The sequence below is a fragment of the Silurus meridionalis genome, chromosome 15, assembly GCF_014805685.1.
Source record: "Silurus meridionalis isolate SWU-2019-XX chromosome 15, ASM1480568v1, whole genome shotgun sequence".
NCBI lineage: Eukaryota > Metazoa > Chordata > Actinopteri > Siluriformes > Siluridae > Silurus > Silurus meridionalis.
Genome location: NC_060898.1, coordinates 9,242,389 through 9,268,054, shown reverse-complemented (window position 1 = coordinate 9,268,054; position 25,666 = coordinate 9,242,389). Strand labels below are relative to the sequence as shown.

The 25,666-nt window shown below is 38.1% G+C and overlaps 1 protein-coding gene across 3 annotated transcripts in view; it reads left to right on the top strand.

The window, feature by feature from the left end:
- The window catches only part of dennd1a (DENN/MADD domain containing 1A), a 47,018-nt gene that overhangs the window by 15,490 nt on the left and 5,862 nt on the right, over nt 1-25,666 (top strand). For all 3 annotated transcript variants that reach the window (XM_046867396.1, XM_046867395.1, XM_046867397.1), the window contains exons 7-19: nt 1,174-1,254; nt 2,607-2,660; nt 2,836-2,946; nt 3,615-3,715; nt 7,931-7,976; nt 10,874-10,975; nt 11,077-11,202; nt 11,678-11,779; nt 11,860-11,947; nt 13,414-13,454; nt 13,527-13,598; nt 17,007-17,063; nt 18,205-18,330. In XM_046867396.1, coding sequence (XP_046723352.1) covers nt 1,174-1,254; nt 2,607-2,660; nt 2,836-2,946; nt 3,615-3,715; nt 7,931-7,976; nt 10,874-10,975; nt 11,077-11,202; nt 11,678-11,779; nt 11,860-11,947; nt 13,414-13,454; nt 13,527-13,598; nt 17,007-17,063; nt 18,205-18,330 — 1,107 coding nt within the window. The remainder of the gene's footprint in view (nt 1-1,173; nt 1,255-2,606; nt 2,661-2,835; nt 2,947-3,614; nt 3,716-7,930; nt 7,977-10,873; nt 10,976-11,076; nt 11,203-11,677; nt 11,780-11,859; nt 11,948-13,413; nt 13,455-13,526; nt 13,599-17,006; nt 17,064-18,204; nt 18,331-25,666) is intronic.

Genomic DNA, 25,666 nt, shown 5'->3' with positions numbered 1-25,666 from the left:
AAAAAAAGGATGCCTGAAAAGGATGTTGTCTGGGTGAAAGCATATGGGATCTGATTTCTTGGTGCCCTTTCCAGTTGTGCAAGCTACCCTTTCCATAAGCATTAATGCATTCCTCCATACTATCAGAAATGCAGGCTTTTTTCATTAAATGCTAATAACAAACCAGCATGTCTCTTTCTTTCTTTTTTTTAGCCTGAAGGATGTGGTGTTCATGGTTTACAATAAGGATTTACACATTTTTATTTGTCTGACCACAGAATAGTTTTTCACTTTGCCTCAGTCAATTTTAAATGAGGTTTGGCACAGAAAAGACAGCAGCATTTCTGGATCATGTTCGCATATGGCTTCTTTTTGGCATGGTAGTGCTGTAAACTGTATTTGTGGATGCCAAGGCAAGCTATGTTTACAGACAGTGGTTTCTGGATGTGTTTCTGAACCTCTGAGGTGATTTCCATTGAAGAGTCATATCTGTTTTTAATGCAGTACTGCCTGAGGGCCTGAAGATTACAAGCATCCAATATTTATTTTTGCCCTTGTCCTTTTTGCACAGATATTTTTCCAGATTCTTGGAATCTAAAGAAATTTTTCACAATTTCATGTTGAGGAACATGATTCTTAGATTCTTCTACAAATTTGTTTTGCAGATTGGTGAACCTCTGTCCATCTTTACTTATGAGAAACTCTGCCCTTCTAAGATACAATTTTTATACTCAATCATGTTACTGACCTGTTGCCAATTAACCTAATTATTTGCAACCTGTTCCTTCAGCTGTTTCTTTCTAGTAACACTTTCATTTTTATTTGCCCTGTCCCAACTCTTTTGAGGCATGTTGCAGCCATCAAATACAAAATTACTTTTTTTTTTTTTTAATGTTATGTTTCCTCACTTTAAACATTTGGTATGTTTTCCATGTTCTATTGTAAACAGAATATGGGTTTATGAGATTTGCAAATTATTGCATTTTGTTTTTATTTAAATTTGAGACAGCTTCCCAACTTTTTTGACATTGCGGTTATAAAGTAATTGGGTGAAGCTACTGCAACAGATAGCACATTTACAAAGTTATTTTTTATCCTTTGACCAAGACAAAACAGGCTTTTCTCTAGGAATGGATAAAATTATCACTATAATTTTTGTGTACTTTGCATCTGTGTTTTTTTTACCTGATACAGGAGAATTTAAAGAAGGAGATGTTGGAATCACTACATGCATTACCTATTCCTGAACCTGGAATGCCTGTATACCTGAATATGGTAATAATTAAAATGTATTAAACATGCAGTCAAAAGATATACTTAATTGAATAGTCTCTCACAAAACAAATATTGACATCAATCTAAAGCCACCTTCACACATTTATGGATATTCTTTAAACATAGCTTTTGCTGTTATGTCCCTTCTTTCTGCATTAAAAAAAAAACTTTTAAAATTAAGTTTTAAAATCTGTCTGTTTTTGCTACAGCACAAACTTGCACAAATGGGTGTGTTATGAAAGTAATAAGACTAAAAATTATAAATGCTAATTCAACTGGTACTTTGTACTGTAAAGTGCATCTTTGTTTTTCACAGCAATTGGTTTCAGATCCTCATACAAAATGTAATATAAGACAAGGAGAACATGAGAAATCACCCTTTCTAGTTACATCAATTATGACATGTTGTCCAGTCCCTAAAGTAGCAGAGCATCTACACACAATTATAGTACCACCACCATTTGACTGTTATGTGGAATGATGTACATTGCCTACAGGAAATCATCATACACCTTTGAAATAGTTACTTTATTCATCATACATACACTGAATTTACCTCCTGGATGAGTCTGCAGTTGTGCTCTTGGAAGGCAGATGTATCTTCTAAGAATTTTCACTATTCCAAGTTTTTTCCATTTGTAGCAAAGGTTCACAGGTCTACCAGAGTTTTTAAACACTTAAGACAAAAATGTAAAAATAAAAGAAATCACTGTCCCATGTTCATATTCCACTGCAAATATCATATAATTAATGGCAAATATCATACTGATGGTGCAGTGATAAAGTTTGGGAAATGAATAGATCTGCAAATGTCTTGTAGAGCACAGCGAATGTAGAGGACTAAAATAATACCAACTCCCAACTAATAATATGCTTGATTTGTCATCCTTCTTTAATAAAGAAACTATGTGTGGTTTGAATAATCGAAAAAGGGAGAGAATGCATCACTCTCAATAAACCCCTGATAGGTATCTCTTGATTCTGTCTTCTGCTTCTCATTCTGAGGCTGATACAAAAACACCCGGTCTCTCTCCACTGCCCCAAGCACACACTCTGATGGATCTGCAAAATAAATGAGACATAAAATCTCCACATCTTCTACTTCCAACTGATTCATCTACAGAACATTCCCACAAAAGGCTTTATCTGTCATTATGTAGACAGCATTGAAAAATATAGCCATAGAATTTCAATTCTTCAAAAATTCACTTAAATACATTTTAAGTTATCCTTTTGGATCACAGAATAGTCAATAAAAATATTTTAAAGTAGGACGAAGCAGACATGCTAATGTAGCTTATGAGTTTGCTAAAAAAAATATACATCCTTTTCTGTTTTCTCTCAATCCTTAGAATGCCTGTTTCAATGTGCCTGATTTGCGAGAGTTGCCAACCATCCCTGAAAATGTGAGTTACTTTGAACACTATGTTTACAATGTTACTGGCCAGTTCTATGTTTTCTAAATATTGCAGTGCCTCTCGGTTGTAATTACAATCCTGCACAATTTTCAGTTGTGTGTTAAGTTTAGCACGTTACCATTTTCTTTTTAGTAACTACAACTGATTTCCTTATTTATTTCAGACAAACCTGACAGAGTATTTTGTATCAGTCGATGTAAACAACATGCTCCATTTGTATGCAAGCATGCTGTATGAACGAAGAGTCCTAATCAGCTCTAGCAATCTGAGCACTGTGAGTGTAACTTTTCCCTTCATTGTGTTATGTTTGTATTTAATCTACACTGAAACACGTTAGCACCTAAAAAAATGTATAAACTGCAAATTAACCCAAAATTACAGGATAAAAGTTAAATATGCTGTTCCAAAATATATTTCTTATTTTGATGCTGATAATGTTATTATGTTGGTATTCTTATGATAACATAACACAAATACTGGAAGAATAAAAAGAAAAATGTATATTTAGCAAAAAATGTAGATTCATCTTTGATTAGAAGCAATAGAAGTGTAGTCAAAGACAAACTTTGTGAGTTTGTGGGCATTCCACAGTGTGGGTGCCATGGCATTGATGAAAGCCCAGTGTGGGGCACCGTAAACTGTAAGGATCTGGGGGTGTAAGCATAGAGAGGCTCTGAAAAAAAGAATAAATTGTAAATGATATTTAAGGGATTATTTACTGTTGTCTATTTTGGAGTTCTGGATAACGAGTTAATGACTGTATACACATGATTGTTTTTGATTCTACACTGTGTTTTATGATTGTACTGTGGTGCACTGTGAAGGTGACCTTATTTTTCTGAATTGTCAAAACATTAAAAAAAAATTTGACATATGACATAATTAAAAAATGACTAGCCAATTTGAATGAAAAAGAGCCTTGGTTCTTTTTTTGTCTCTTAGTTAACAGCATGTGTTCATGGTGCGGCTGCCATGTTGTATCCAATGTACTGGCAGCATGTTTACATTCCAGTGCTGCCACAGCATCTCCTAGACTACTGCTGGTAAGAACATGTGTATGGACACAGACACCACAATGCCATAATATACATTGATTAGAATGTGATTCTTTACAGCTGATGGGATACAAAACAGAGCAATCCAGTGAATAATACTTGTTAGAAAGGTGGCATATGTACTTGTAATCACTCTTCATTTGTAAAGAAATTGTAGCAAATTATATGGTAAATGTGCTAAAAACAAATGTAATTATTAAAAAAACAATTTGAATTTTAATAAGGACACATTGTTTAGGCTAAAAACATATTGGAACAATGTTAACGTTATTTGTGTAATATTTTAATTTGTAATCCTTTATTTGTAGGTATGTGAGAAATGCTTAATAACTGCTTTGCATCATTTTAAGTTGTTCCACTTTATCCTGTTTTGCAGAAGCAGTGGAATGGCTAGTCTTAAATTTCCTTAAATTAACCTAAATGTTTAGTTGCATGTCAAATTATACCATTTGGCAGACACCCTTGTCCAGAGAAACTTACAATTGTCTTATAAATGAAACTTTAGGTTACTTTTGTAACCCTGGTTCTATGATAACAGGAGTGAGGTATCATACTGGGGGAATCAACTCGGGCGTGACCAATCCTTGAAGCACCAATTACACCACGTCTGTTGGTTGAAAGACCAATCACGACAGTGAGGTGGTATTCCAGCCTCACTCATGTGTGATAACAATAACACAGGCTCTTCACTTTTTACAGTATAGAGCAGATATATATTCGAAAAATACTCTCTCTGTACATTATTTTTTTCCTTTTACACACTTGGGACAGAATGAGCCAATGAAGGCTCTGTAGCATCCAGCCTATAAAATATGTCAAAAGTGTGTGGCAAAGCCCAGCTCCCAGCACAAATGTCTTGAATTGAACCACCCTTAAACAACGGCCACAAGGTGGCCAACCCTAGGGTACTATGACCCCTCTGACCCTCTGGAGGACTAAGACCCCATTATAATAACTTCCACTAACCAGTGGGACAGGTGCTGACAGGAAACAGGTTTACCCTAATGAGAATTAGCCCATGAAACAAATAGTTGATTATGCCTTCTCAATCCCTTTGTCCTGTTCACATAGTGATGCAGCACATGGACAGGGCACAAACAATTAAGCCACTCTTCTAACGATGAGCAAAAGGGCAGCGGATGAAAAGCCAGTAAATCTACCTGTCTACAGGTGAAAGCTGACTCTTATTTCAGGCATAAATGCTAAATTAGTCTTTAGAGTTACTCACGAGAAATCCACAGCAAAGCGCATACAAGAGTTATGAAGTGACAAAGCATGCAGTTTGTAAGTGGAGGATTGTTTTTTTGTTCATCTTTTCACACGTTTGTGCCCTCGGCTCACTGCCTGGATGCACTGGGAAATGCCTTTGGCAAAAAGTGTAAACTTCCGTCCTCTCTCTTGTATAACCCCACGGGTGAAGAGAGGAGAAACATGTGGGGCACTGGGTGAACTGATGCACACAGTCCAACAGGAAAACCTCCTTCCTTCCATTTTTCTTGAATCACACCTGATGCTTATTTGCTGGATGGGATAAGACTCCTGTGCTGTGTAGAGTTCTACAGAGACTCCACAAGTGCTGTAGCCCCTCTTTTGATGACCCAAAATCAGACCACAGGTTAGGTGATGCTTAGCTGCTGCTGCAGCTGATGCTGCTGCTGTAAATGATGCCTTGCCTATGGACTAGGGCTGTTTTTGGTGAACCTCCACCTGCATTGACTGCTGAGCTGGGGTGTGTGTGTGTAGGGGGGTACCCTTACTGTCTCCTTACTGTCCCCCCTGAAAGCAAAGGCAAAGCCTGTACACACAGGTTTGGGGGGGCTTGAGCAATATGCGTCCTGGGAAGGCAGGTTTTAAAAGCTTTCCCATCCTTCTTGCGCAAGTTGAACAGCTGAAGCATATTTGTTATTCAGTGCTGAAAAGAGCCTTTGGCTCCACTGGAGCATTAAGAATCTCTGCCTCTCTGATACGCCCGTCAGACACAACCACAGGGCTCTTTCACCCACCACAGCCAGGCCAATGCTGGACTGCTGCTCTCGACGAGTGCAGGTCTGCAATGACACACCCCTTTTTCCACAATGCTGAATCGGGTGACCTCCATGAGTTTATCTTGGTACGCTGAGAAGTGTGGCATTTAGGGGTCTGACCGCCACAGTAGAGTGGAAAATTTTTCTGAAAAAGAGAGAAGCAGACAGCCTATCTAGTCATTCCATCCTGGCAGTGAAGGGGAGGGCTGCTCCCCGATTGGGGTGGAGGTGACTTGCCATAGACAGTTTGGCTGGGGGGTTGGACATCCCTAACACCTTTATATTGTGCACCTCCAGTCTAGAGAAACCCTTAACAGGTACCCTATGTGAGCCCCTCTAAAGGGTTTGTAGCAGAAGTGCCACATTTCTGCAACACATGCTGGGACAGCTGGTATCAGCTGCTTAACTGAGGAAGTGCGTGATAGCAGCCTCTTCCCATAATATAAATTCCTCTCTGGGCCCTTGCGCTCTTGCTGAGATGGCCATTCAAAAGAGAGTAGGGTAACTGTTCTACACATCTCACTGAGGCCCAGGTTCCCATGCATGGGGGAGGGGGGGTCACCCATAGCATTGCCAGGCCTGGAAGAAAGATTGGGAGGGAGAAGAGCATACTCTTCCTCTTCCTTCAAATCCTCCTCTAAAAGACGAGCAACCTCATCTTCACCCCACCAAAGGATCTGATTCAAAGAGGGGAGAGAGTGCAGAAGAAACCTCGTCCATCAACTCTCCCCAGCTGCACCAGGCCTGAGGAGCAACTTTGTTCATCTCTGCGGGTGGCGCAGAAAGACTTGAGTCTTCTTTACTTGCGGCCTCTCACTTAGCACTTCAAAACCCTTAACAGGAACTGAGAGCAGTGCGGGCAGCAATTAGCGATTAGCTAGATTAGGGTTAGCGAGGACAGCCTGTGTGTGTCTAACTCCCAAACACGGTATGTACACGGGGTGAAAATCTTTAGAAGATATCATAACCCCGCATGCACATGGACGAGAGGGATCTTTCCCCTTCGCCGTGCCACTGGATGGGAATAGCAGTCGCCATAACAGAGATGCGCACAACGTGAGATTAACGAAATCACCACAATGTGCCGCCACTCGATATCAGGTCTTACAGCAATTATTCTTTTTTACCCCTCTTATTGGGTGTGAATAATTGAGATAAAGAAGCTGTAACTGCTTGAAAAAATAAAAAAGACATCAGAAGGAAACTATACACATTAACAGTGAATATTTCCCCAAAGGAGCAGTTGTGCTTCGCAACATACCCTAAAAAATGACTCGTCCATAAACAGTTTAGTGGCCACTCGTTCATCTGCTGAGGATTGCTTCCAATAGGATCTTAACGGGGAAAGTGAACGAGGTAGGTAAAATCAGCAGCGCTGTATATGAGGGAGTCAAGACTCTCGCATCACTGTTGTGATTGATCTGTCAACCGAGAGACGTGGTGTAATTGGTGCTTCCAGTATTGGTCACACCTGAGGCGATTTCTATAGTGAGATACCAAAACGAGTGGTTGAGGGTTAACGGCTTTGCACAAGGGCCCCATGAGCTACCACTTCCCACAATAACTGCAGAAAGCAACTGATCAAATTAAATAAGCTTTTTAAAGCTTGTACCACAGTTTGTTTTTTTTTCCAGTTGAAAACGTCTCATAGGGCACCATTTAGCAACAATAAAAACCTGTTCTATGTTTATATATTTATATTAATACATAAAAATATTGATATATTAAAATGTTTTTCTTTTTTTTTTGGAATATTAGATGTAAATATCAGCCAATTTAAGCTGTAAATATAGTCTATAACTTCATACTCGTATTTTGATCATTTGATCACAAATGCAAAAAACAATAAAGAGACTTGTCCTTGCCATTTATTTACTTTTAAATGGTACTATATGTCTGCACTAATCAGTTAATTGACCAAAAACAAACACAAAAGATTTTTCTTTGACTTTTTAGACTATTTTTTAAATAATTTATAGCTGCAGCCTTACTGTTAACCTAATCATTGGTTAATCTAGAGAAAAATAAGGTATGTGCTATGTAAACCATTATTGAGAATTAAAAAAAATGTTGTTTACTTAGACTGTAGTAGTTTTGCAGGGATCTTCTGTACAGCCAGCGTACTTTGAATGCATGCAAGCATAAGGATAAAGGTTTACTTTTTCTCTCTTTATGCTAGTGCTCCTATGCCATACCTGATAGGAGTCCACTCCAGTCTGATGGAGGTAAGAAAATCCTTAAAACAACCATCTGCTAGTTTTAAATCCTTAAACCCTACATACAGTATAATCTGAGAACTAACAGTGCTTGGGGCTGGTAATGGAGCTCAGTAAGATGCTCTATAATTGAAATGTACACCTTAAAACATCACAGCTAACAATTTATAACTGCATTTCCTGCAATAAATACACTGTGCTTAATGCCACAGATGAGAATAATCAGGAATTACCTGAATATTTAACCCACCTCTTCACCATCCACAGATCATTCACCAGCTGCCTTTTTGTTTTTTGTTTTTGTTTTTTGGTATTTTCATGCTTTTCATAATTTAAAAAATTCATGAAACTTGAAAACTTGAAAACTAGAAATGCTGGCCAATAAGACCTTGCAAGGCTTGGGGCAAGTTGTTGGTCAGGTGCTCTGTAGCACCCCATTTGACACCTAGTTTTCATTATAAGAATCCAGATTCATTTACATGCATAAAATTTGGTTGGCATATGGGTCTTCTTAGGACATTAATTTTACACTTGCATTGATTAACTCATCCTAGCAAATGGACAGTCATTTTGTTTTAGTGCTTTTTGGTAGCTTCCAAAATTGTAAAACACATGCAACTGCCAACTGGAAGGGAGGATTTTAAAACAAAACTTTCCTGTATTGGCAATCAATTGAACTATTACATTGAACAAAGATAGTGTGATAGATTTTTGTTATACATATACATTGTGGCATGATTTGAAATTTATGCTCAGTGGCAGGGAATTATTAGTGTGAATTTTAAATTCTTCAACTCTCAAAGGAACTTATTAAAAACACTTCTTTGCTACTCTTATTGAATGCTTTCGGATATTGCATCACATAGTCTACAAGAATTAATACAAATTGATAGCATCATGCTGACCCATGAGATCTTCTGAAGAATAGGGGCCTGCTATCTCAGTATTTACTCCCTATCCTGTTCACACAGCATTACCTAGAAGCATCACCTGCCAAACCAATTAAAATCTTTCAATGAGCTGACTACTAGGGTCCACCCAGTCTTAAATCTAGTTTTGTCCCATATATGTGATTGTAAAAGGTGTACAGAGTCATGAATACAGTACACTGTAGGTTCACCTCCTAACACCACTCCAAAGCCTTGTTTTAAATAAGGCTTTAGTTGATTAAAGTCTGCTCACTTCCTAAATGAACCAAGATGAGATCTATATCCCATTAAGAATCTGTCACTCCAAACTTTAGTCAACAAACAAGTCAAGTAGGCTTTTATTGTCATTCCAACCAATATACAGTACAATACACAGTGAAGTAAAACAATGTTCCCCAGGACCAAGGTGCTACATAAAACAACATTAAAATAAGAGTCATTTAAAACAAAGAAATACTGTGACACTGCAGCACTGACCAGTTTCAAGACTTTTGCCAATCAACAGTGCATATAATGATAAATACTATACATGGAAGCACTGAATTTAAATGTTTTAGCACAAATAATTTAGCAGTCTGGATGTGCTTTGGAACCTTTTCCCAGGTGGCAAGAGAGTGAAGAGTGGGTTGTTAGCGGTGTGTGAGATCACCCACAATGCTGGTGTCTTTGCAGATGCAGCGTGTTGTGTAAAGGTCCATGAAGGGTAATAAAGGGTAGAGAGACACTGATGGTTTTCTCATCTGTCCTTACTATCCACTGTAGGTACTTGTGATCTGAAATAGTGAAATTCCCAAATCAGGCAGTGATGCAGCTGTTCAGTATGCTCTCGATGGTCCCCAGTAGAACGTTGTGAGGATGTGTGGTGGGAGTTGGTACTTCCTCAACTTTTTCAAGAAGTAAAGATGCTATTGGGGTTTATTTGTTATAGAGCTGGTGTTGAAGGTCCAGGTGAGGTTCTTCACCAGGTAAACACCAAGGAATTTGGTGTTCTTGATAATCTCCATGGAGGATCTTCAGCAGGGAGTGATCACTACATGTCCTCCTGAAGTCAACAACCATCTCTTTCAGAGACAAGCTGTTGGCTTTGCACTAGTTATATAATATATATAGAGGCTATAACCTCTGCACTTCATCTCTGTACGCTGACTCCTCATTCTTGCTTATGAGACCAACCATGGTCATGCCTTCAGAAAACCTGATGATGTGATTCAAGGTGTGCATTACTACACATTCATGAGGCATCAGTGTGAACAGCAGGGGATTAACCACACACAGCCCAGGGAGAGTCCCAGTGCTCAGTGTGATTGTGCTGGAGGTGCTGCTCTCGATCTGGACTGGCTGAGGTCTTTCAGACAAAAAGTCAACAAACCAGTTGCAGGGGGAGGTGTTCAGGCCCAACAAGCTTATCTTTCTAGTCAGATGCTAAGGAATGCCAGTGTCAACATTCAAATATGAAAAAGCTGGGGCAAATTTGCTATATTAGGCAAAAGCAGTCCCAAACATTGCACAAAGCTGGTGGGAACCCTAAAATAGTTAGGCAGAAATAGTGGTTTTAGAAATAGTGGTATTAGTCAGAAAAGTGTGAGTGCTTATGAAAGCAACGTTTTCAGCATTTTTCTTTTAAAGATCTGCTGACAAAGATCCGAAATTTGTTAAATCTTTTTAAATGATAGGATTCAACCACCTGCTAAAAACAATATAATAACAAAAAGATCCATATTATGTTGGACAAAATAGAGTGCAAGCATGATAATAAAATCCCAAGGCAATTTTATTTCAACCAATTTTAATTGGTGAATAGCCTACCCCAATCTAAGTATAAGGTAAACAGAACTAAGAGTTTAAAATGTAAACTAAGCCGGCAGTTTAGCTAACTCTTACCTTTACTCGTACTTGCGGTCACTTAAAAAATGTAAGACTGCATATTTGATGTGTTAAGCTTATTTTATATACATGTGCTCATATCGGTGTTTGCAGAAGGTGAGGGTAATGGCTCTGGATGATGTTGTAATTATAAATGTGGATACCAACACACTAGAGAGTCCATTTGATGATCTACAGAACCTCCCTAATGATGTGGTAAGAGCATATGTGCACAGTTTCTTTTCAGGAACTTCTAATAATTTTAATTAAAATCTGTTGCATAAACTGTGCACTGATTTTGTGCATGTGTTCTGTAGGTGTCTGCTCTAAAGAATCGTCTGAAAAAAGGTTCCTCTACAACGGGTGATGGGGCAGCGCGAGCTTTTTTAAAATCACAGGCAGCTTTATTTGGCAGCTACAGGAGCGCTCTACGTATAGAACCGGTGAAACACACACAGCAACATCTATGCTGTCACTAATCTTAGAGCTGTTGTGAAAAGACTTTGACAATGTTAATTTTTAGTCACGCTGATCAAATAGAGATTGTGCACGCTTGTTCACTCTTGGACAAAAAAAATGGACCAAGCCCCAAATATAAAAATGTTAAATAAATGGCCTTGACAATAAATCATTAGAAAGAAATGTATCAAGAATTAAACAAGTAAAATAAAAAAGGGACAATATGTTATTATCAATATAAACTATTTGTCAACTGCTCAACTATTTGAAGCCATTAGCAGTGAATTGATTAAGGACTTCTATTGTTTAAAGAGCAGTCCAAGATTAACCCCAAAGTTTACAAAATGTAACATGTAAGAAGTTTATGTATCTAATGTATATGTTTGTGTCTGTATACTTTAAGTTTGTGTCTTACTATCAAGTTTCCATGCATGTGACATTATTTATTTCTGCTTTCAGGACGAACCAATTACATTCAATGAAGATGCATTTATAACACACAGATCCAATACAATGAGACAGTTTCTCCAAAATGCAACACAGCTTCAACTGTTCAAACAAGTATGCAGATATATTACATACAGTTCAATATACTATGCATATTTTTTATGTAAAATTATATCTATTGACAAAATGCTTAGTTTATAGATGGACGTTTGGAACTGCTGAACTCTGGTGAAGGCTTCAATGATGTGTTTGAGGAGGAAATTAATATGGGAGAATATGCTGGTGAGGATATTTAAAAATATACATTTTGTGTCTGTGTAACAGCCCACAAGGTCCATAATTCATATATTTTCCATGTTTTGTGCAAAATACTGTTTATTCTTAAAAGAATAACCATGTGATTCCTACCTCGTGCTTAGGGCTAGCAATGCTTTTTTGTGTTATTGTGTTATTTTTCTTAATATTCATATCTGTATGTGTATTCAGATCATGCACAACACATAGTGAGCATGGCCTGAAACTGATTTTTGTCATTATTATTATTGCTTTGTTGTTGTTGTTGTTGTTGTTGTTGTTATTATAAATGAATCCATGCACAGGAAAACATTTGAGACAATAACCCCAATTATGTGTGTCCACCTAAGTGTAAAGGTTGCTTGCAGTGACAGATCTGAGAGTTGTCTAGGGAGATCTCAAGATTTAACTTGGGGGACATGTTTCCGGGGATGGAGAGCTTACCTTTGCTAGAATTAAGTTTCAGCCTGTGATGGTTAGAATCTCAGCTGTGTTGAAAGCAGTTATTACATGGAGTCATGTAATTTCTGGTTGCTAATTAATGCACAAGAAAAAAGGAACAAGAAAAAATATTCTGTATTTTATCATGAAACGGATTGCAGCAAGCAGGGAGCAGAGTAACATGAATTTTTTTTTATTGTTAAACTGGTGTTCTCAGTATCTAACTAATTCTGGGAGTTTAAGTCTGGTAATGAACCTGTATGTAATATAACCTCTATTTAATATATCCATGCATACTAATATATATATATATATATATATATATATATATATATATATATATATATATATATATATATATATATATATATATATGTATGTATGTATATATATATATATATATATATATATATATATATATATATATATATATATATATATATATATATATATATATATATATATATATATATATATATATATATATATATGTATATATATATATATATATATATATATATATATATATATATATATATATATATATATACAGACCAAAAGTTTGGACACACCTTCTCATTCAAAGAGTTTTCTTTATTTTCATGACTATGAAAATTGTAGATTCACACTGAAGGCATCAAAACTATGAATTAACACATGTGGAATTATATATGGAATTATATACATAACAAAAAAGTCACCTTCACTCTGCGGTCCAGCTCACCCCTAAACCATCTCGATTGGGTTCAGGTCCGGTGACTGTGGAGGCCAGGTCATCTGGCGCAGCACCCCATCACTCTCCTTCTTGGTCAAATAGCCCTTGATGCCTTCAGTGTGACTCTACAATTTTCATATTCATGAAAAAAAAAAACTCTTTGAATGAGAAGGTGTGTCCAAACTTTTGGTCTGTACTGTGTATATATATATATATATATATATATATATATATATATATATATATATATATATATATATATATATATTTAGTTTTTTTTTCTTCTTGTTTTACACAGGTAGTGATAAAGTATACCATCAGTGGCTTCTGACATTTAAGGTGGGTTATCAGGTTCTTGCATGTCTGTTTTCTGTATGAGCATGATGATAATCTTTATAATTTCCTTCACAGAAAGGTGGCGGGGCCATCTTTAACACTGTGAAGACAAAAGCAAATCCTGCTATGAAAACTGTCTACAAGTTTGTAAGTTTTGTATTTTATATAATTTCCTGTCTTACAATACTATTTAATTTCACAATTTAATATATTGTCAATAAACTATACGAATATTGAACAAAAAGATGTTTTATCATAATGTAGCTTTATCTTAGTACAGTTGTATGCAAAAGTTTAGGAACCCCTGACAATGTCCATGATTTTCATTTTTAAATATTTGGGTTTATCAGCAATTTTATTTTAATCTATCAAATAACTGAAGGACACAGTAATATTTCAGTAGTGAAATGAGGTTTATTGGATTAACAGAAAATGTGCAATATGCATCACCCTTGTCATTTTGTTGATTTGAATACCTGTAACTACTTAGCACTGAATAATTGGAACACACAATTGGTTTGGTGAGCTCATTAAGCCTTGAACTTCATAGACAGGTGTGTTCCATCATGAGAAAAGGTATTTGAGGTAGCCAATTGCAAGTTGTTGTTCTCTTTGACTCTCCTCTGAAGAGTGGCAACATGGGGGTCTCAAAACAACTCTCAAATGACCTAAAAAACAAAGATTGTTCAACATTCAACAGGAAGGCTAAAAAAGTTATCGCAGAGATATAAGCTGTCAGTGTCCACTGTGAGGAACATAGTGAGGAAATGGAAGACCACAGGCCAGTTCTTGTTAAGGCCAGAAGTGGCAGGTCACATAAAACACAGTGGTACCTCGACATACGAGTGCCCTAACATACGAGTTTTTTGAGATACGAGCGGTCACTCGGTCGATTTTTTGCTTTGATACGCGAGCAAAAACTTGAGATACGAGCTCGAGACGCCGCTGCAAGATGGCGAATCAAAGCCAGAAAGCGAAGATTGTGACGAAAATTAAGATAGTGTTGCATTAGCGGGAAAATGAGAGCTGTTTCTTTAAGGCTACTATCTCTGGGTATTGTAGTCCAGAGTAAAATGCATTATGGGTAGTGTAGTGCGGGAACGAAGTGTGCGGACTGGATGTTTTTACTGTGTGCGATTTATATGATTTGTGTTCTGCAGTGCGGTCGGTTAATCCAAGTTTATCCACCTGGGAGAAATATTATACTGTAACCCTGCGAATCTATCTTCATAAAAACAAGTAAAGTGGTATGCATCGGCTAATGTTCTCCATCTTATCATTCCACGAGCATGAACTAATGAGTTGTTACGCTGCCGCCGGGAAAAGTTCAAGCGGATAAGTAACAATAAGCAAAGAAGAAAAAGTAAAAAATGTAAAGTTTAGGGATACGTAGTGTACAGGAGTGATTAGTAAAAAACGAGTTTTCCCTCTACCTCCGCTTATCGCCTCTAACCCCCCCCCCGCAAACTCACACACACACACACACACACACACACCACCTGTGTTTTCCTTAGCTCAAGTCGTCTCATCTCCAAGGAAAATACACTGAATAAAACCTTATTATATCTTTACATTCTCTTTTATTATGTTTTTATACAATATTTGTCATTTATAATTACATTTTTCTTATTCAAAAACACGTAACAAAAACAACTGGGGTGGCATTTTGGGGGCTGGAATGGATTAATGGCATTTCAATTAATTTCAATGGGGAAATTTGCTTTGAAATACGAGCAATTTGACATACGAGCAAGGTTACGGAACGAATTAAACTCGTATGTCGAGGTACCACTGTATTGGAGAGGCAAAGGCGAAGGATTGTGAGAACGGTCAAAAACAGCCCACAGACCACCTCCAAAGACCTACAACATCAACTTGCTGCAGATGGTGTCACTGTGCATCGTTCAACAATTCAGCGCACTTTGCACAAGGAGACGCTGTATGGGAGAGTGATGCGAAAGAAGCCTTTTCTGCACACACGCCACAAACGGAGTCGCTTAAGGTATGCAAACGCACATTTGGACAAGCCAGCTTCATTGTGGAATAAGGTGCTGTGGACTAATGAAACAGTTATTTGGTCATAACAAGGGGCATTATGCATGGCGGCAAAAGAACACAGCGTTCCAAGAAAAACACTTGCTACCCACAGTAAAATCTGGGCGATTTATGCAGAGGAACAAGTACAATGTTCTGGAATGGCCATCCCAGTCCCCAGACCTGAACGTCATTGAACATCTGTGGGGTGATTTGAAGCAGGCTGTCCATGCTCGGCAACCATCAAACCTAACTGAACTAAAGAAATGTTTTGTAAGAAGGAATGGTCCAAAATACATTCATCCAGAATCCAGACACTCATTACAGGCTATAGGAAGCATCTAGAGGCTGTTATTTCTGCTAAAGGAGGCTCTACTAAATATTGATGTGATTTTTCTGTTGGGGTGCCCAAATTTATGCACCTGTCTAATTTCGTTTTGATGCATATTGTGCATTTTCTGTTAATCCAATAAACCTCATTTCACTACTGAAATATAACTGTGTCCTTCAGTTATTTGATAGATCAAAATGAATTTGCTGATCCAAACACCCAAATATTTATTAATAAAAAACATGGACATTGTCAGGGGTTCCCAAAATCTTGCATACAACTCTATCTATAGGCCTGAAAAAGTATTTAGAATCATAATGATTTTAAGTATATGTTTATGTAATGTGTATAATCTTTGGTTGCTGGAAAAGTTCTGCATAGTTCTGCATCTATGGACAGAATATTACCTCCGCTCAGTTATAAGTCTCAGTTCAGGTTATGTTATAGCAAGTTTAAGATTATCTAGAGATCTGGCAAAAGATAGCCCCATACTATTGTGCAAATATAGCCTCATACTATTGTGTTTTATATTCAGACTGCTAGCAGTGGTACATTAATTCAACCTTAGCAACGCAATCCTTTTGATCAAATTGATCATTCAGATTTCAGATTCACATTTTGTGACTTTCTGAATTTCACTGAATTTCATCAGTGTAGGCTAGCTTTAGGAAAATGGTTATGAATTAGGATACAATTGTATTTTTTTTTAATTATGTAAGTCTATGAAGTAGTTTTCTACAGCATAATAATAAAGCCCTTATTAAGTCGTACACATTCGTGTATAAAGGATTATGCTATGTGTAAAAATGCTATACATGATAATTCTTGTTTTAGTCTAGTTCTAGGCTTTTTCCCTCTCTCTTCTTGCTGAAATTGCAGCAGCTGAACGAACCACATGTATAGATCATCCAAGCTGACATCAATGATTCAGCAGATCATTTATTCACGCAGTTTGGTCTTTTCATTTATTTAGTTCATTTCAAAGAGTTACCAGTTTCTGATGAATTACAAACCTACATTGAAAGATCAGACTTGAAAATTATTGTTTAATAAATATTATTGAACAAATGACAAATACAGAGCTATTGTATTATTTATCTGCTAATTTTGAAACATAAGCACAACTTATAATAAATGTCAGTGCTTAGTTGGTTTTGATCCATATTTCTGTGGCTTACTGTCTTTTGCAGGCAAAGGACCATGCCAAAATGGGCATCAAAGAAGTGAGGAGTCGTCTTAAGCAAAAGGTAAACTTACATGTTTTGACATGACAGAACCACACATACTATGGTGTCTGAAATTTTGGGAACCATTAGAATTTTTTAAATATTTTTTGGCACAGATAAGATAAAAAAAATTATACTTGGTTATTTATTTATTGAGAAAATATGGGCAATATTGCATATCTGCAAGTGGCAAACATTTCTTTTAGTATTTCATTCAATTGAAGACAGGACTTTGGCCATTCTAAAACATTCTAAACCTTTGTACCTCTTTAACTGTTCATTCGTAAAAATTGTGCGCTTGGGGTGGATGTCTTGCCGCATGACCCATTTCCTTTTTAGACTCAGTTCATGGATAGATGTCCTGACATTTTTCTTCAGAATTTGCGGGTATTATTCTAACTTTGTTGTTTCATCAAAAATGGCAAGCCATCCTGGCCCGTATGCAGCAAAACAGCCTCGAACCATGATACTACCATCACCATGTTACACAGATGGGACAGGCATCACTTGTGTGTATGTCTCCATATTTCTTTCTTTAGCGTGTTTGTTCTCCCACCCATCAATCACCAGTGCAGTAATGTTTGACACCAGTTATATTCGATTTTAAAAACTACTTGAAGTAAAAGTACACAAAGAACTACTTAATTACAGTAACATGAGTAAATGTAATTCGTTAACTTTCACTTTTGTTTGGCCTCATCTATCTACAAAGATTTTTGCCAGTAGTCTTCTGGCTTGTCTAAAGCTTTAGCAATCTTCAGATGAGCAGCAATGTTCATTTTGCAGAACTGTGTCTATCTCTTTTTTTTTTTTTTATCTCCTTTGTCTGTGCCATGATGCACGATTACAAACGTGTCTTACAGACTTTAATAGACCCTTGTAAAACAAGGGACTCGCTGACACCTGATTGTCATTTGATTAAAATATATGGACTTTAATTTAATTTAATCATCTTCTGCTAATCCTAGTGATTCACATAGTTTTGCCACTTGATTTGTCTCAATAAATAAAAGACCAAGTATAACATTTTTATCTCATTTGTTTGGTTAGGTTCACTTTGTCTACTTTTGGCAGTTTGATTATAAAATCTGATGCTTTGACTTTCAAGCCAAACTGTACACATACATACCGAAATATCTCAGCCTGGTATGACCTTTTACAGGAGATGACTGAGAACAGCCAGTCCACCAGCAGAGATAAACCTACCTCCACCCATTCAGTGTCTACACAAAGAAAGGATGCACATGTCTGGGAACAGAGACGACCAGTTACAGTGCACTTTGGACAGGTATGCAGGACATTCTGTTGACAACAATTGAGTGTGTTACCTTTTAGTTATTTTTCAATTGGAATCTGGTGTGTAAAGGTGAGGAGTATTACTCGGGCAGAAAAGAGAATTTTAGCAGAGCTCCAGGCTATTAACTTTAACATGAACAAGGAACTTTTCAGAACATAGAACCTCAACTGAAACGATATTTTATTTAAAAAAATAATAATAATAAATAAATGTAAAAAAAAGGCTAAGGTTTTGTTGTTTTGTATGTTCCTTTAATATGTTCCGTTAATATCTGTAGCACTCAATGATTCTCCTCTGTCTTGCACTTTACAAATTTTGCCTCGGTGTGCTCTAACAGTCTACCACACATGAACCCCGTGAGAGTTCGTGTCCGACCTTGTGCCTGTAAATCATTATTTTATTTGCCATTGTTGCTTTTGTGCAGTAGATAAATAACATCTTATTTGTTTGTATTAATTTATTTTTAAAAATATATACTTTTAAGACCATTTTGCAGGAGTTCCGCAAATATTTTTTTTTTTAAGGCAAACAAACAATTAGTGTATGAACTATTGGGTAATAACATTTATTATACTAATTATAATAAAAAGTTTTTATCAATGTCTTTGTTTAACAACTATTTAAAACCAGCTAATGTGATAAACAGAATTAGCCATTTGGGATGATAAATATTTTTGTGTTTAAAAGCTACTATCCATATACTTATACTATGAGCACAGAGATTTTAGAATGAGGACCGGTGAAGTAGCTGCTGGAGTTTACTTGCAAAAAAAAAGTTGATCATGATTTATGTATGGTGTTTTTTTTTTCTTTCTCTATTATAATTTAGTTAATGGATAATAAATGTATTTTATTATTTTATTAACATAAAAAATATGGAAATATAATTTGACAATAGAACCCAGCCATTAGGGAGGCACAAGCCAGTGCATTCTTAGTGCCGGTCCCAAGCCCGGGTAAATGGGGAGGGTTGCGTTAGGAAGGGCATCCAGCGTAAAACATGTGCCAAATCAAATATGCGGATCACAAATGAGAATTTCATACCGGATCGGTCGAGGCCCGGGTTAACAACGACCGCCACAGGTATCGTTAGCCGACAGGGTACCGGTGGAAATTGGGCTACTGTTGGCCGAAGGAGGAGAAGGAGAGGAGGAAGACGTCTACAGAGATGGCAGGGAAAGGAGCAGTGTAGGAGAGTGGAGTTTCGGGTTGGTACTTTAAATGTTGGTACTATGACGGGTAAAGGGAGAGAGGTAGCTGATATGATGGAGAGGAGAAAGGTAGATATGTTGTGTGTTCAGGAGACCAAGTGGAAAGGGAGTAAGGCCAGGAACATTGGAGGTGGGTTTAAACTGTTTTATCATGGTGTGGATGGAAAGAGAAATGGTGTAGGGGTGATTCTGAAGGAAGAGTACAGTAAGAGTGTAGTGGAGGTGAAGAGAGTTTCTGATAGGGTGATGATCGTGAAGGTGGAAGTTGAAGGGATGATGATAAATGTCATCAGTGCCTATGCTCCACAAGTTGGCTGTGAGATGGAGGAGAAGGAAAGATTCTGGAGTGAATTAGATGAAGTGGTAGATGGTGTACCTAGGAAAGAACGGTTAGTGATTGGGGCGGACTTTAATGGGCATGTGGGTGAAGGGAACAGAGGTGATGAGGAGGTGATGGGTAGGTATGGTTTTAAGGAGAGGAATGTGGAAGGGCAGATGGTGGTAGATTTTGCTAAAAGGATGGAAATGGCAGTGGTGAACACTTATTTTAAAAAGAAGGAGGATCATAGGGTGACGATAAGAGTGGAGGAAGGTGCACACAGGTGGACTATGTGCTATGCAGGAGATGCAACCTGAAGGAGATTGGCGACTGTAAGGTGTTGGCAGGGGACAGTGTAGCTAGACAGCATAGGATGGTGGTCTGTAGGATGGTTTTGGAGGCGAGGATGAAGAGGAGGAGAGTGAGGACTGAAAGAAGAATAAGATGGTGGAAACTGAAGGAGGAAGAGTGTAGTGAGGTTCAGGGAAGAGGTCAGAGAGAGGCTCAGTGGTGTTAAGGAGGTGTTGGATGATTGGGCAACTACTGCAGGAGTGATGAGGGAGGCAGCTAGAAAAGTACTTGGTGTGACATCTGGAAATAGAAAGGAAGACAAGGAGACATGGTGGTGGAATGAGGAAGTGCAGGAGAGCATAAGGAGAAAGAGGTTGGCAAAACAGAAGTGGGATAGACAGAGTGATGAGAAAAGTAGGCAGGAGTACAAGGAGATGCGGCAGCAGGTTAAGAGGATGTGGCGAAAGCCAAGGAAAAGGCATATGAGGAGCTGTATGAGAGGTTGGACACTAAGGAAGGAGAAAAGGATTTGTACCGATTGGCCAGGCAGAGGGACCGAGCTGGAAAGGATGTACTGCAAGTTAGAGCAGTAAAGGATGGAGAGGAAATGTGTTGACTAGTGAGGAGAGTGTGTTGAGAAGGTGGAGGGAGTATTTTGAGCAGCTGATGAATGAGGAAAATCAGAGAGAGAGAAGGTTGGATGATGTGGAGATGGTGAAGCAGGATGTAGATAAGATTAGTAAGGAGGAAGTGAGAGCAGCGATTAAGAGGATGAAGAGTGGAAAGTCGGTTGGACCAGATGACATACCGGTGGAAGCGTGGAGATGTTTAGGAGAGATGGCAGTGGGGTTTTGACCAGATTGTTTAACAGGATTTTGGAAGGTGAGAAGATGCCTGAGGAATGGAGAAAGAGTGTGCTGGTACCGATCTTTAAGCATAAAGGAGATGTGCAGACCTGCAGTAACTACAGGGGTATTAAGTTGATCAGTCACACCATGAAGTTATGGGAAAGAGTAGTGGAAGCCAGGCTGAGAGAAGAGGTGACCATCTGTGAGCAACAGTATGGTTTCATGCCGAGGAAGAGCACCACAGATGCCATATTTGCTTTGAGAATGTTGATGGAGAAGTATAGAGAAGGACAGAAGGAATTGCATTGTGTATTTGTGGATTTAGAGAAGGCGTCGACAGGGTGCCAAGAGAGGAGTTGTGGTACTGTATGAGGAAGTCAGGTGTGTCGGAGAAGTATGTAAGGGTGGTGCAGGACATGTATGAGGACAGTGTGACGGCAGTGAAGTGTGCAGTAGGTACGACAGACTGGTTTAGAGTGAAGGTTGGACTGCATCAAGGATCGGCCCTGAGCCCTTTCCTGTTTGCAGTGGTGATGGACAGGTTGACGGACGAGGTCAGACAGGAGTCTCCTGGACTATGATGTTTATGGATGATATTGTGATTTGTTGTGAGAGTAGGGAGCAGGTTGAGAAGAGCCTGGAGAGGTGGAGATATGCACTGGAGAGAAGGGGAATGAAACTCAGTAGGAGTAAGACAGAGTACATGTGTGTGAATGAGAGGGAGGGCAGTGGAGTGGTGCGGTTGCAGGAGAAGAGCTTCAGAAGGTGGAGGAATTCAGGTACCTGGGTTCAACAGTGCAAAGTAATGGAGAGTGTGTTAGAGAAGTGAAGAAAAGAGTGCAGGCAGGGTGGAGTGGGTGGAGAAGAGTGACAGGAGTGATTTGTGATAGTAGGGTATCTGCAAAATTGAAAGGGAAAGTTTATAGGACTGTGGTGAGACCTGCGATGTTGTATGGTTTAGAGACAGTGGCATTGAGTAAAAGACAGGAGGTGGAGCTGGAGGTAGCAGAGCTAAAGATGTTGAGGTTTTCGTTGGGAGTGACGAGGATGGATAAGATTAGAAATGAGTTTATTAGAGGGACAGCGCATGTAGGATGTTTTGGTGACAAGGTGAGGGAGGCGAGATTGAGATGGTTTGGTCATGTGCAGAGGAGGGACATAAATTATATTGGTAGAAGAATGCTGAGGATGGAGCCACCAGGTAGGAGGAAAAGAGGAAGGCCAAAAAGGAGGTTCATGGATGTGGTGAGGGAAGACATGCAGGTAGTTGGTGTAAAAGAGGCAGATGTAGAGGACAGGGTGGTGTGGAGACGGATGATCCGCTGTGGCGACCCCTAATGGGAGCAGCCGAAAGAAGAAGAAGAAGAAGAAGAATTTGACAATAGAACGTGGCATAATTAGTTAAACATGCATTGATTTTCTTTTTAAAAAAGGTAGGAAGGCTAAAAATTGTAACCAAATATTGTGTATAATTAAAACTAAATATTTGGACAAAAACTTAGTCCTAAAATTTGCACTTTACAACCAAAAGTTTTAGACATCTGATCATCATACTTATATATGGCACCAACAAAACTGTTGTCCACTTTTTTTCACACTATTCTTTGGACTTTCAAGGATGTTTCATGTTTCTGAAATACACAAACCACCATATCTAGTGCCAACAACTCAGCACTTACAACCAATTCACAAACTTCACACTTTTTCCCCATTCTGATGTTTGATTTTAACTGGATTTTTGACCTGTATCTATATGATTTTATGCACTGTGTTGCTGCCAAATTTTGGCTGATTAGATAAAAAATATATATTAAAATGCAGGTTGCAGATGAAAAAACATCCTGAGAGTCCATGGGCAATATGGAAATTTGCAGTATCTTCACAGAAATGTGCTTCAGGTAGCAATTTTCAGTTATTAACCTGCAGAAAAAAATTGCCTCAAATCATAAAGATTTACTTACAAATGTTTTTGGATTTAGCCACAGGCTAGAACAGACATGGGCAAACTAAGATTTTTGGATTTATTAATCCGGCCCGCCGAAGTGACCAAATTATATTAAAATAGGTACAGGTAAACATGGGCGTAAACTGGGGGACGGGATGACCCCATTATTCTTTTTTTAATATCGCACTCTCTATTGTGGAAAATATATGTATGCATAACTAAATAATTGTGTAAGTAGAGAAAAAACCCGCAAAAAAATGCCTTTAGAAACAGTTGAGTTCCCCCCTCCCCTTCCTCACAGTGGTTTGACCTACACACACACGAGTCAGGTGTGTCTCTGCAGCTCAATTAATGTTCAACTCATTTAACTAGAGTATTCTATTCACTTAAATAAAGTGATTATCTTTAATGTAGTTGATGCAGACTCATTCATAAATTAGTTGCGGCAAAAATGCTGATTAGCGATGTAATTTTCCATGAATCTGCTATATTAGCGATTAAAATATGACTCATCTAGTGAACGTTAGCTTGTTTACAATAGCTTGTAGCATAGTGCACTAACACTAACACGCCAAAACCATTTCCTTGTTTTGCTTTGTCATTGAACCTGAGAAAAACTTGATAAAAAAAATGATAAAAGCAAAGTTGTTCACTGTGGGGACACTGTGTTTTATAAGTACAATTTGACTATTATTTGTGTCCCCTTCAAAGATTGATCATGAGAGATTTTATATTTATTGTCCCCCCCCTACTGTTAAATGAAATTTACGCCCATGCAGGTAAACCTTGTTTAATTTACCTTTCCCCTGTAATGCCCACGTTGCCCCAAAATATGGTGCACTTCATCTACATTGACCTTGTTTGCCTGTATTACTCTCTTCTCCTCTTTAATGAGCCCTTCTGCAAAAATGAGCTTATCAAAGAAAAGTGGATAGTGAGCGCCGAGTGTTTAATAGGGAGTGGACAACAAAATATTTTTTTACTGATGTCCGATCAAAGCCCCTCACAGATCCAGGTTAACTGACCAACACCTCGGATCTATCCTGAGAATTGCCACAACAAAACTTACTCCAGACTTTGATGAACTGGCAAAACAAGGAGTTCAACAACACTGTTCCCACTGAAACTGAACTTGAGTTTTTATGCTGTGTTTATTGATGCACTGGCAAAAAGAAAAAATATCAACAAGTTGTTGATGTTTTGGCACTTGATGAAACTGAATTTGTGTTTTTCTGCTGTGTTTATTTAACTGAAATGTAATAAATTTAATTATTAATTTAATTAATGCATTTGGAAAGCAATTTGTACATTGAGCCATGCATATTCATGCCTTGCTACATGTCACAGGCCAAATCTCTAATGTAATATTTATATATATATATATATATATATATATATATATATATATACACAGGAGTGCAAAATTATTAGGCAAGTTGTATTTTTGAGGATTAATTTTATTTGAGGATTTAATTTGAACAACAACCATGTTCTCAATGAACACAAAAAACTCATTAATATCAAAGCTGAATATTTTTGGAAGTAGTTTTTAGTTTTAGCTATTTTAGGGGGATATCTGTGTGTGCAGGTGACTATTACTGTGCATAATTATTAGGCAACAACAAAAACAAATTCATACCCATTTCAATTATTTATTTTACCAGTGAAACCAATATAACATCTCAACATTCACAAATATACATTTCTGACATTCAAAACCAAACAAAAACAAATCAGTGACCAATATAGCCACCTTTCTTTGCAAGGACACTCAAAAGCCTGCCATCCATGGATTCTGTCAGTGTTTTGATCTGTTCACCATCAACATTGCGTGCAGCAGCAACCACAGCCTCCCAGACACTGTTCAGAGAGGTGTACTGTTTTCCTCCTTGTAAATCGCACATTTGATGATGGACCACAGGTTCTCAATGGGGTTCAGATCAGGTGAACAAGGAGGCCATATCATTAGATTTTCTTCTTTTATACCCTTTCTTGCCAGCCACGCTGTGGAGTACTTGGGCGTGTGTGATGGAGCATTGTCCTGCATGAAAATCATGTTTTTCTTGAAGGATGCAGACTTCTTCCTGTACCACTGCTTGAAGAAGGTGTCTTCCAGAAACTGGCAGTAGGACTGGGAGTTCAGCTTGACTCCATCCTCAACCCGAAAAGGCCCCACAAGCTCATCTTTGATGATACCAGCCCAAACCAGTACTCCACCTCCACCTTGCTGGCGTCTGAGTCGGACTGGAGCTCTCTGCCCTTTACCAATCCAGCCACGGGCCCATCCATCTGGCCCATCAAGACTCACTCTCATTTCATCAGTCCATAAAACCTTAGAAAAATCAGTCTTGAGATATTTCTTGGCCCAGTCTTGACGTTTCAGCTTGTGTGTCTTGTTCAGTGGTGGTCGACTTTCTGCCTTTCTTACCTTGGCCATGTCTCTGAGTATTGCACACCTTGTGCTTTTGGGCACTCAGTGATGTTGCAGCTCTGAAATATGGCCAAACTGGTGGCAAGTGGCATCTTGGCAGCTGCACGCTTGACTTTTCTCAGTTCACGGGCAGTTATTTTGCGCCTTGGTTTTCCACACGCTTCTTGCGACCCTGTCGACTATTTTGAATGAAACGCTTGATTGTTCGATGATCACGCTTCAGAAGCTTGGCTATTTTAAGACTGCTGCATCCCTCTGCAATATATCTCACTATTTTTGACT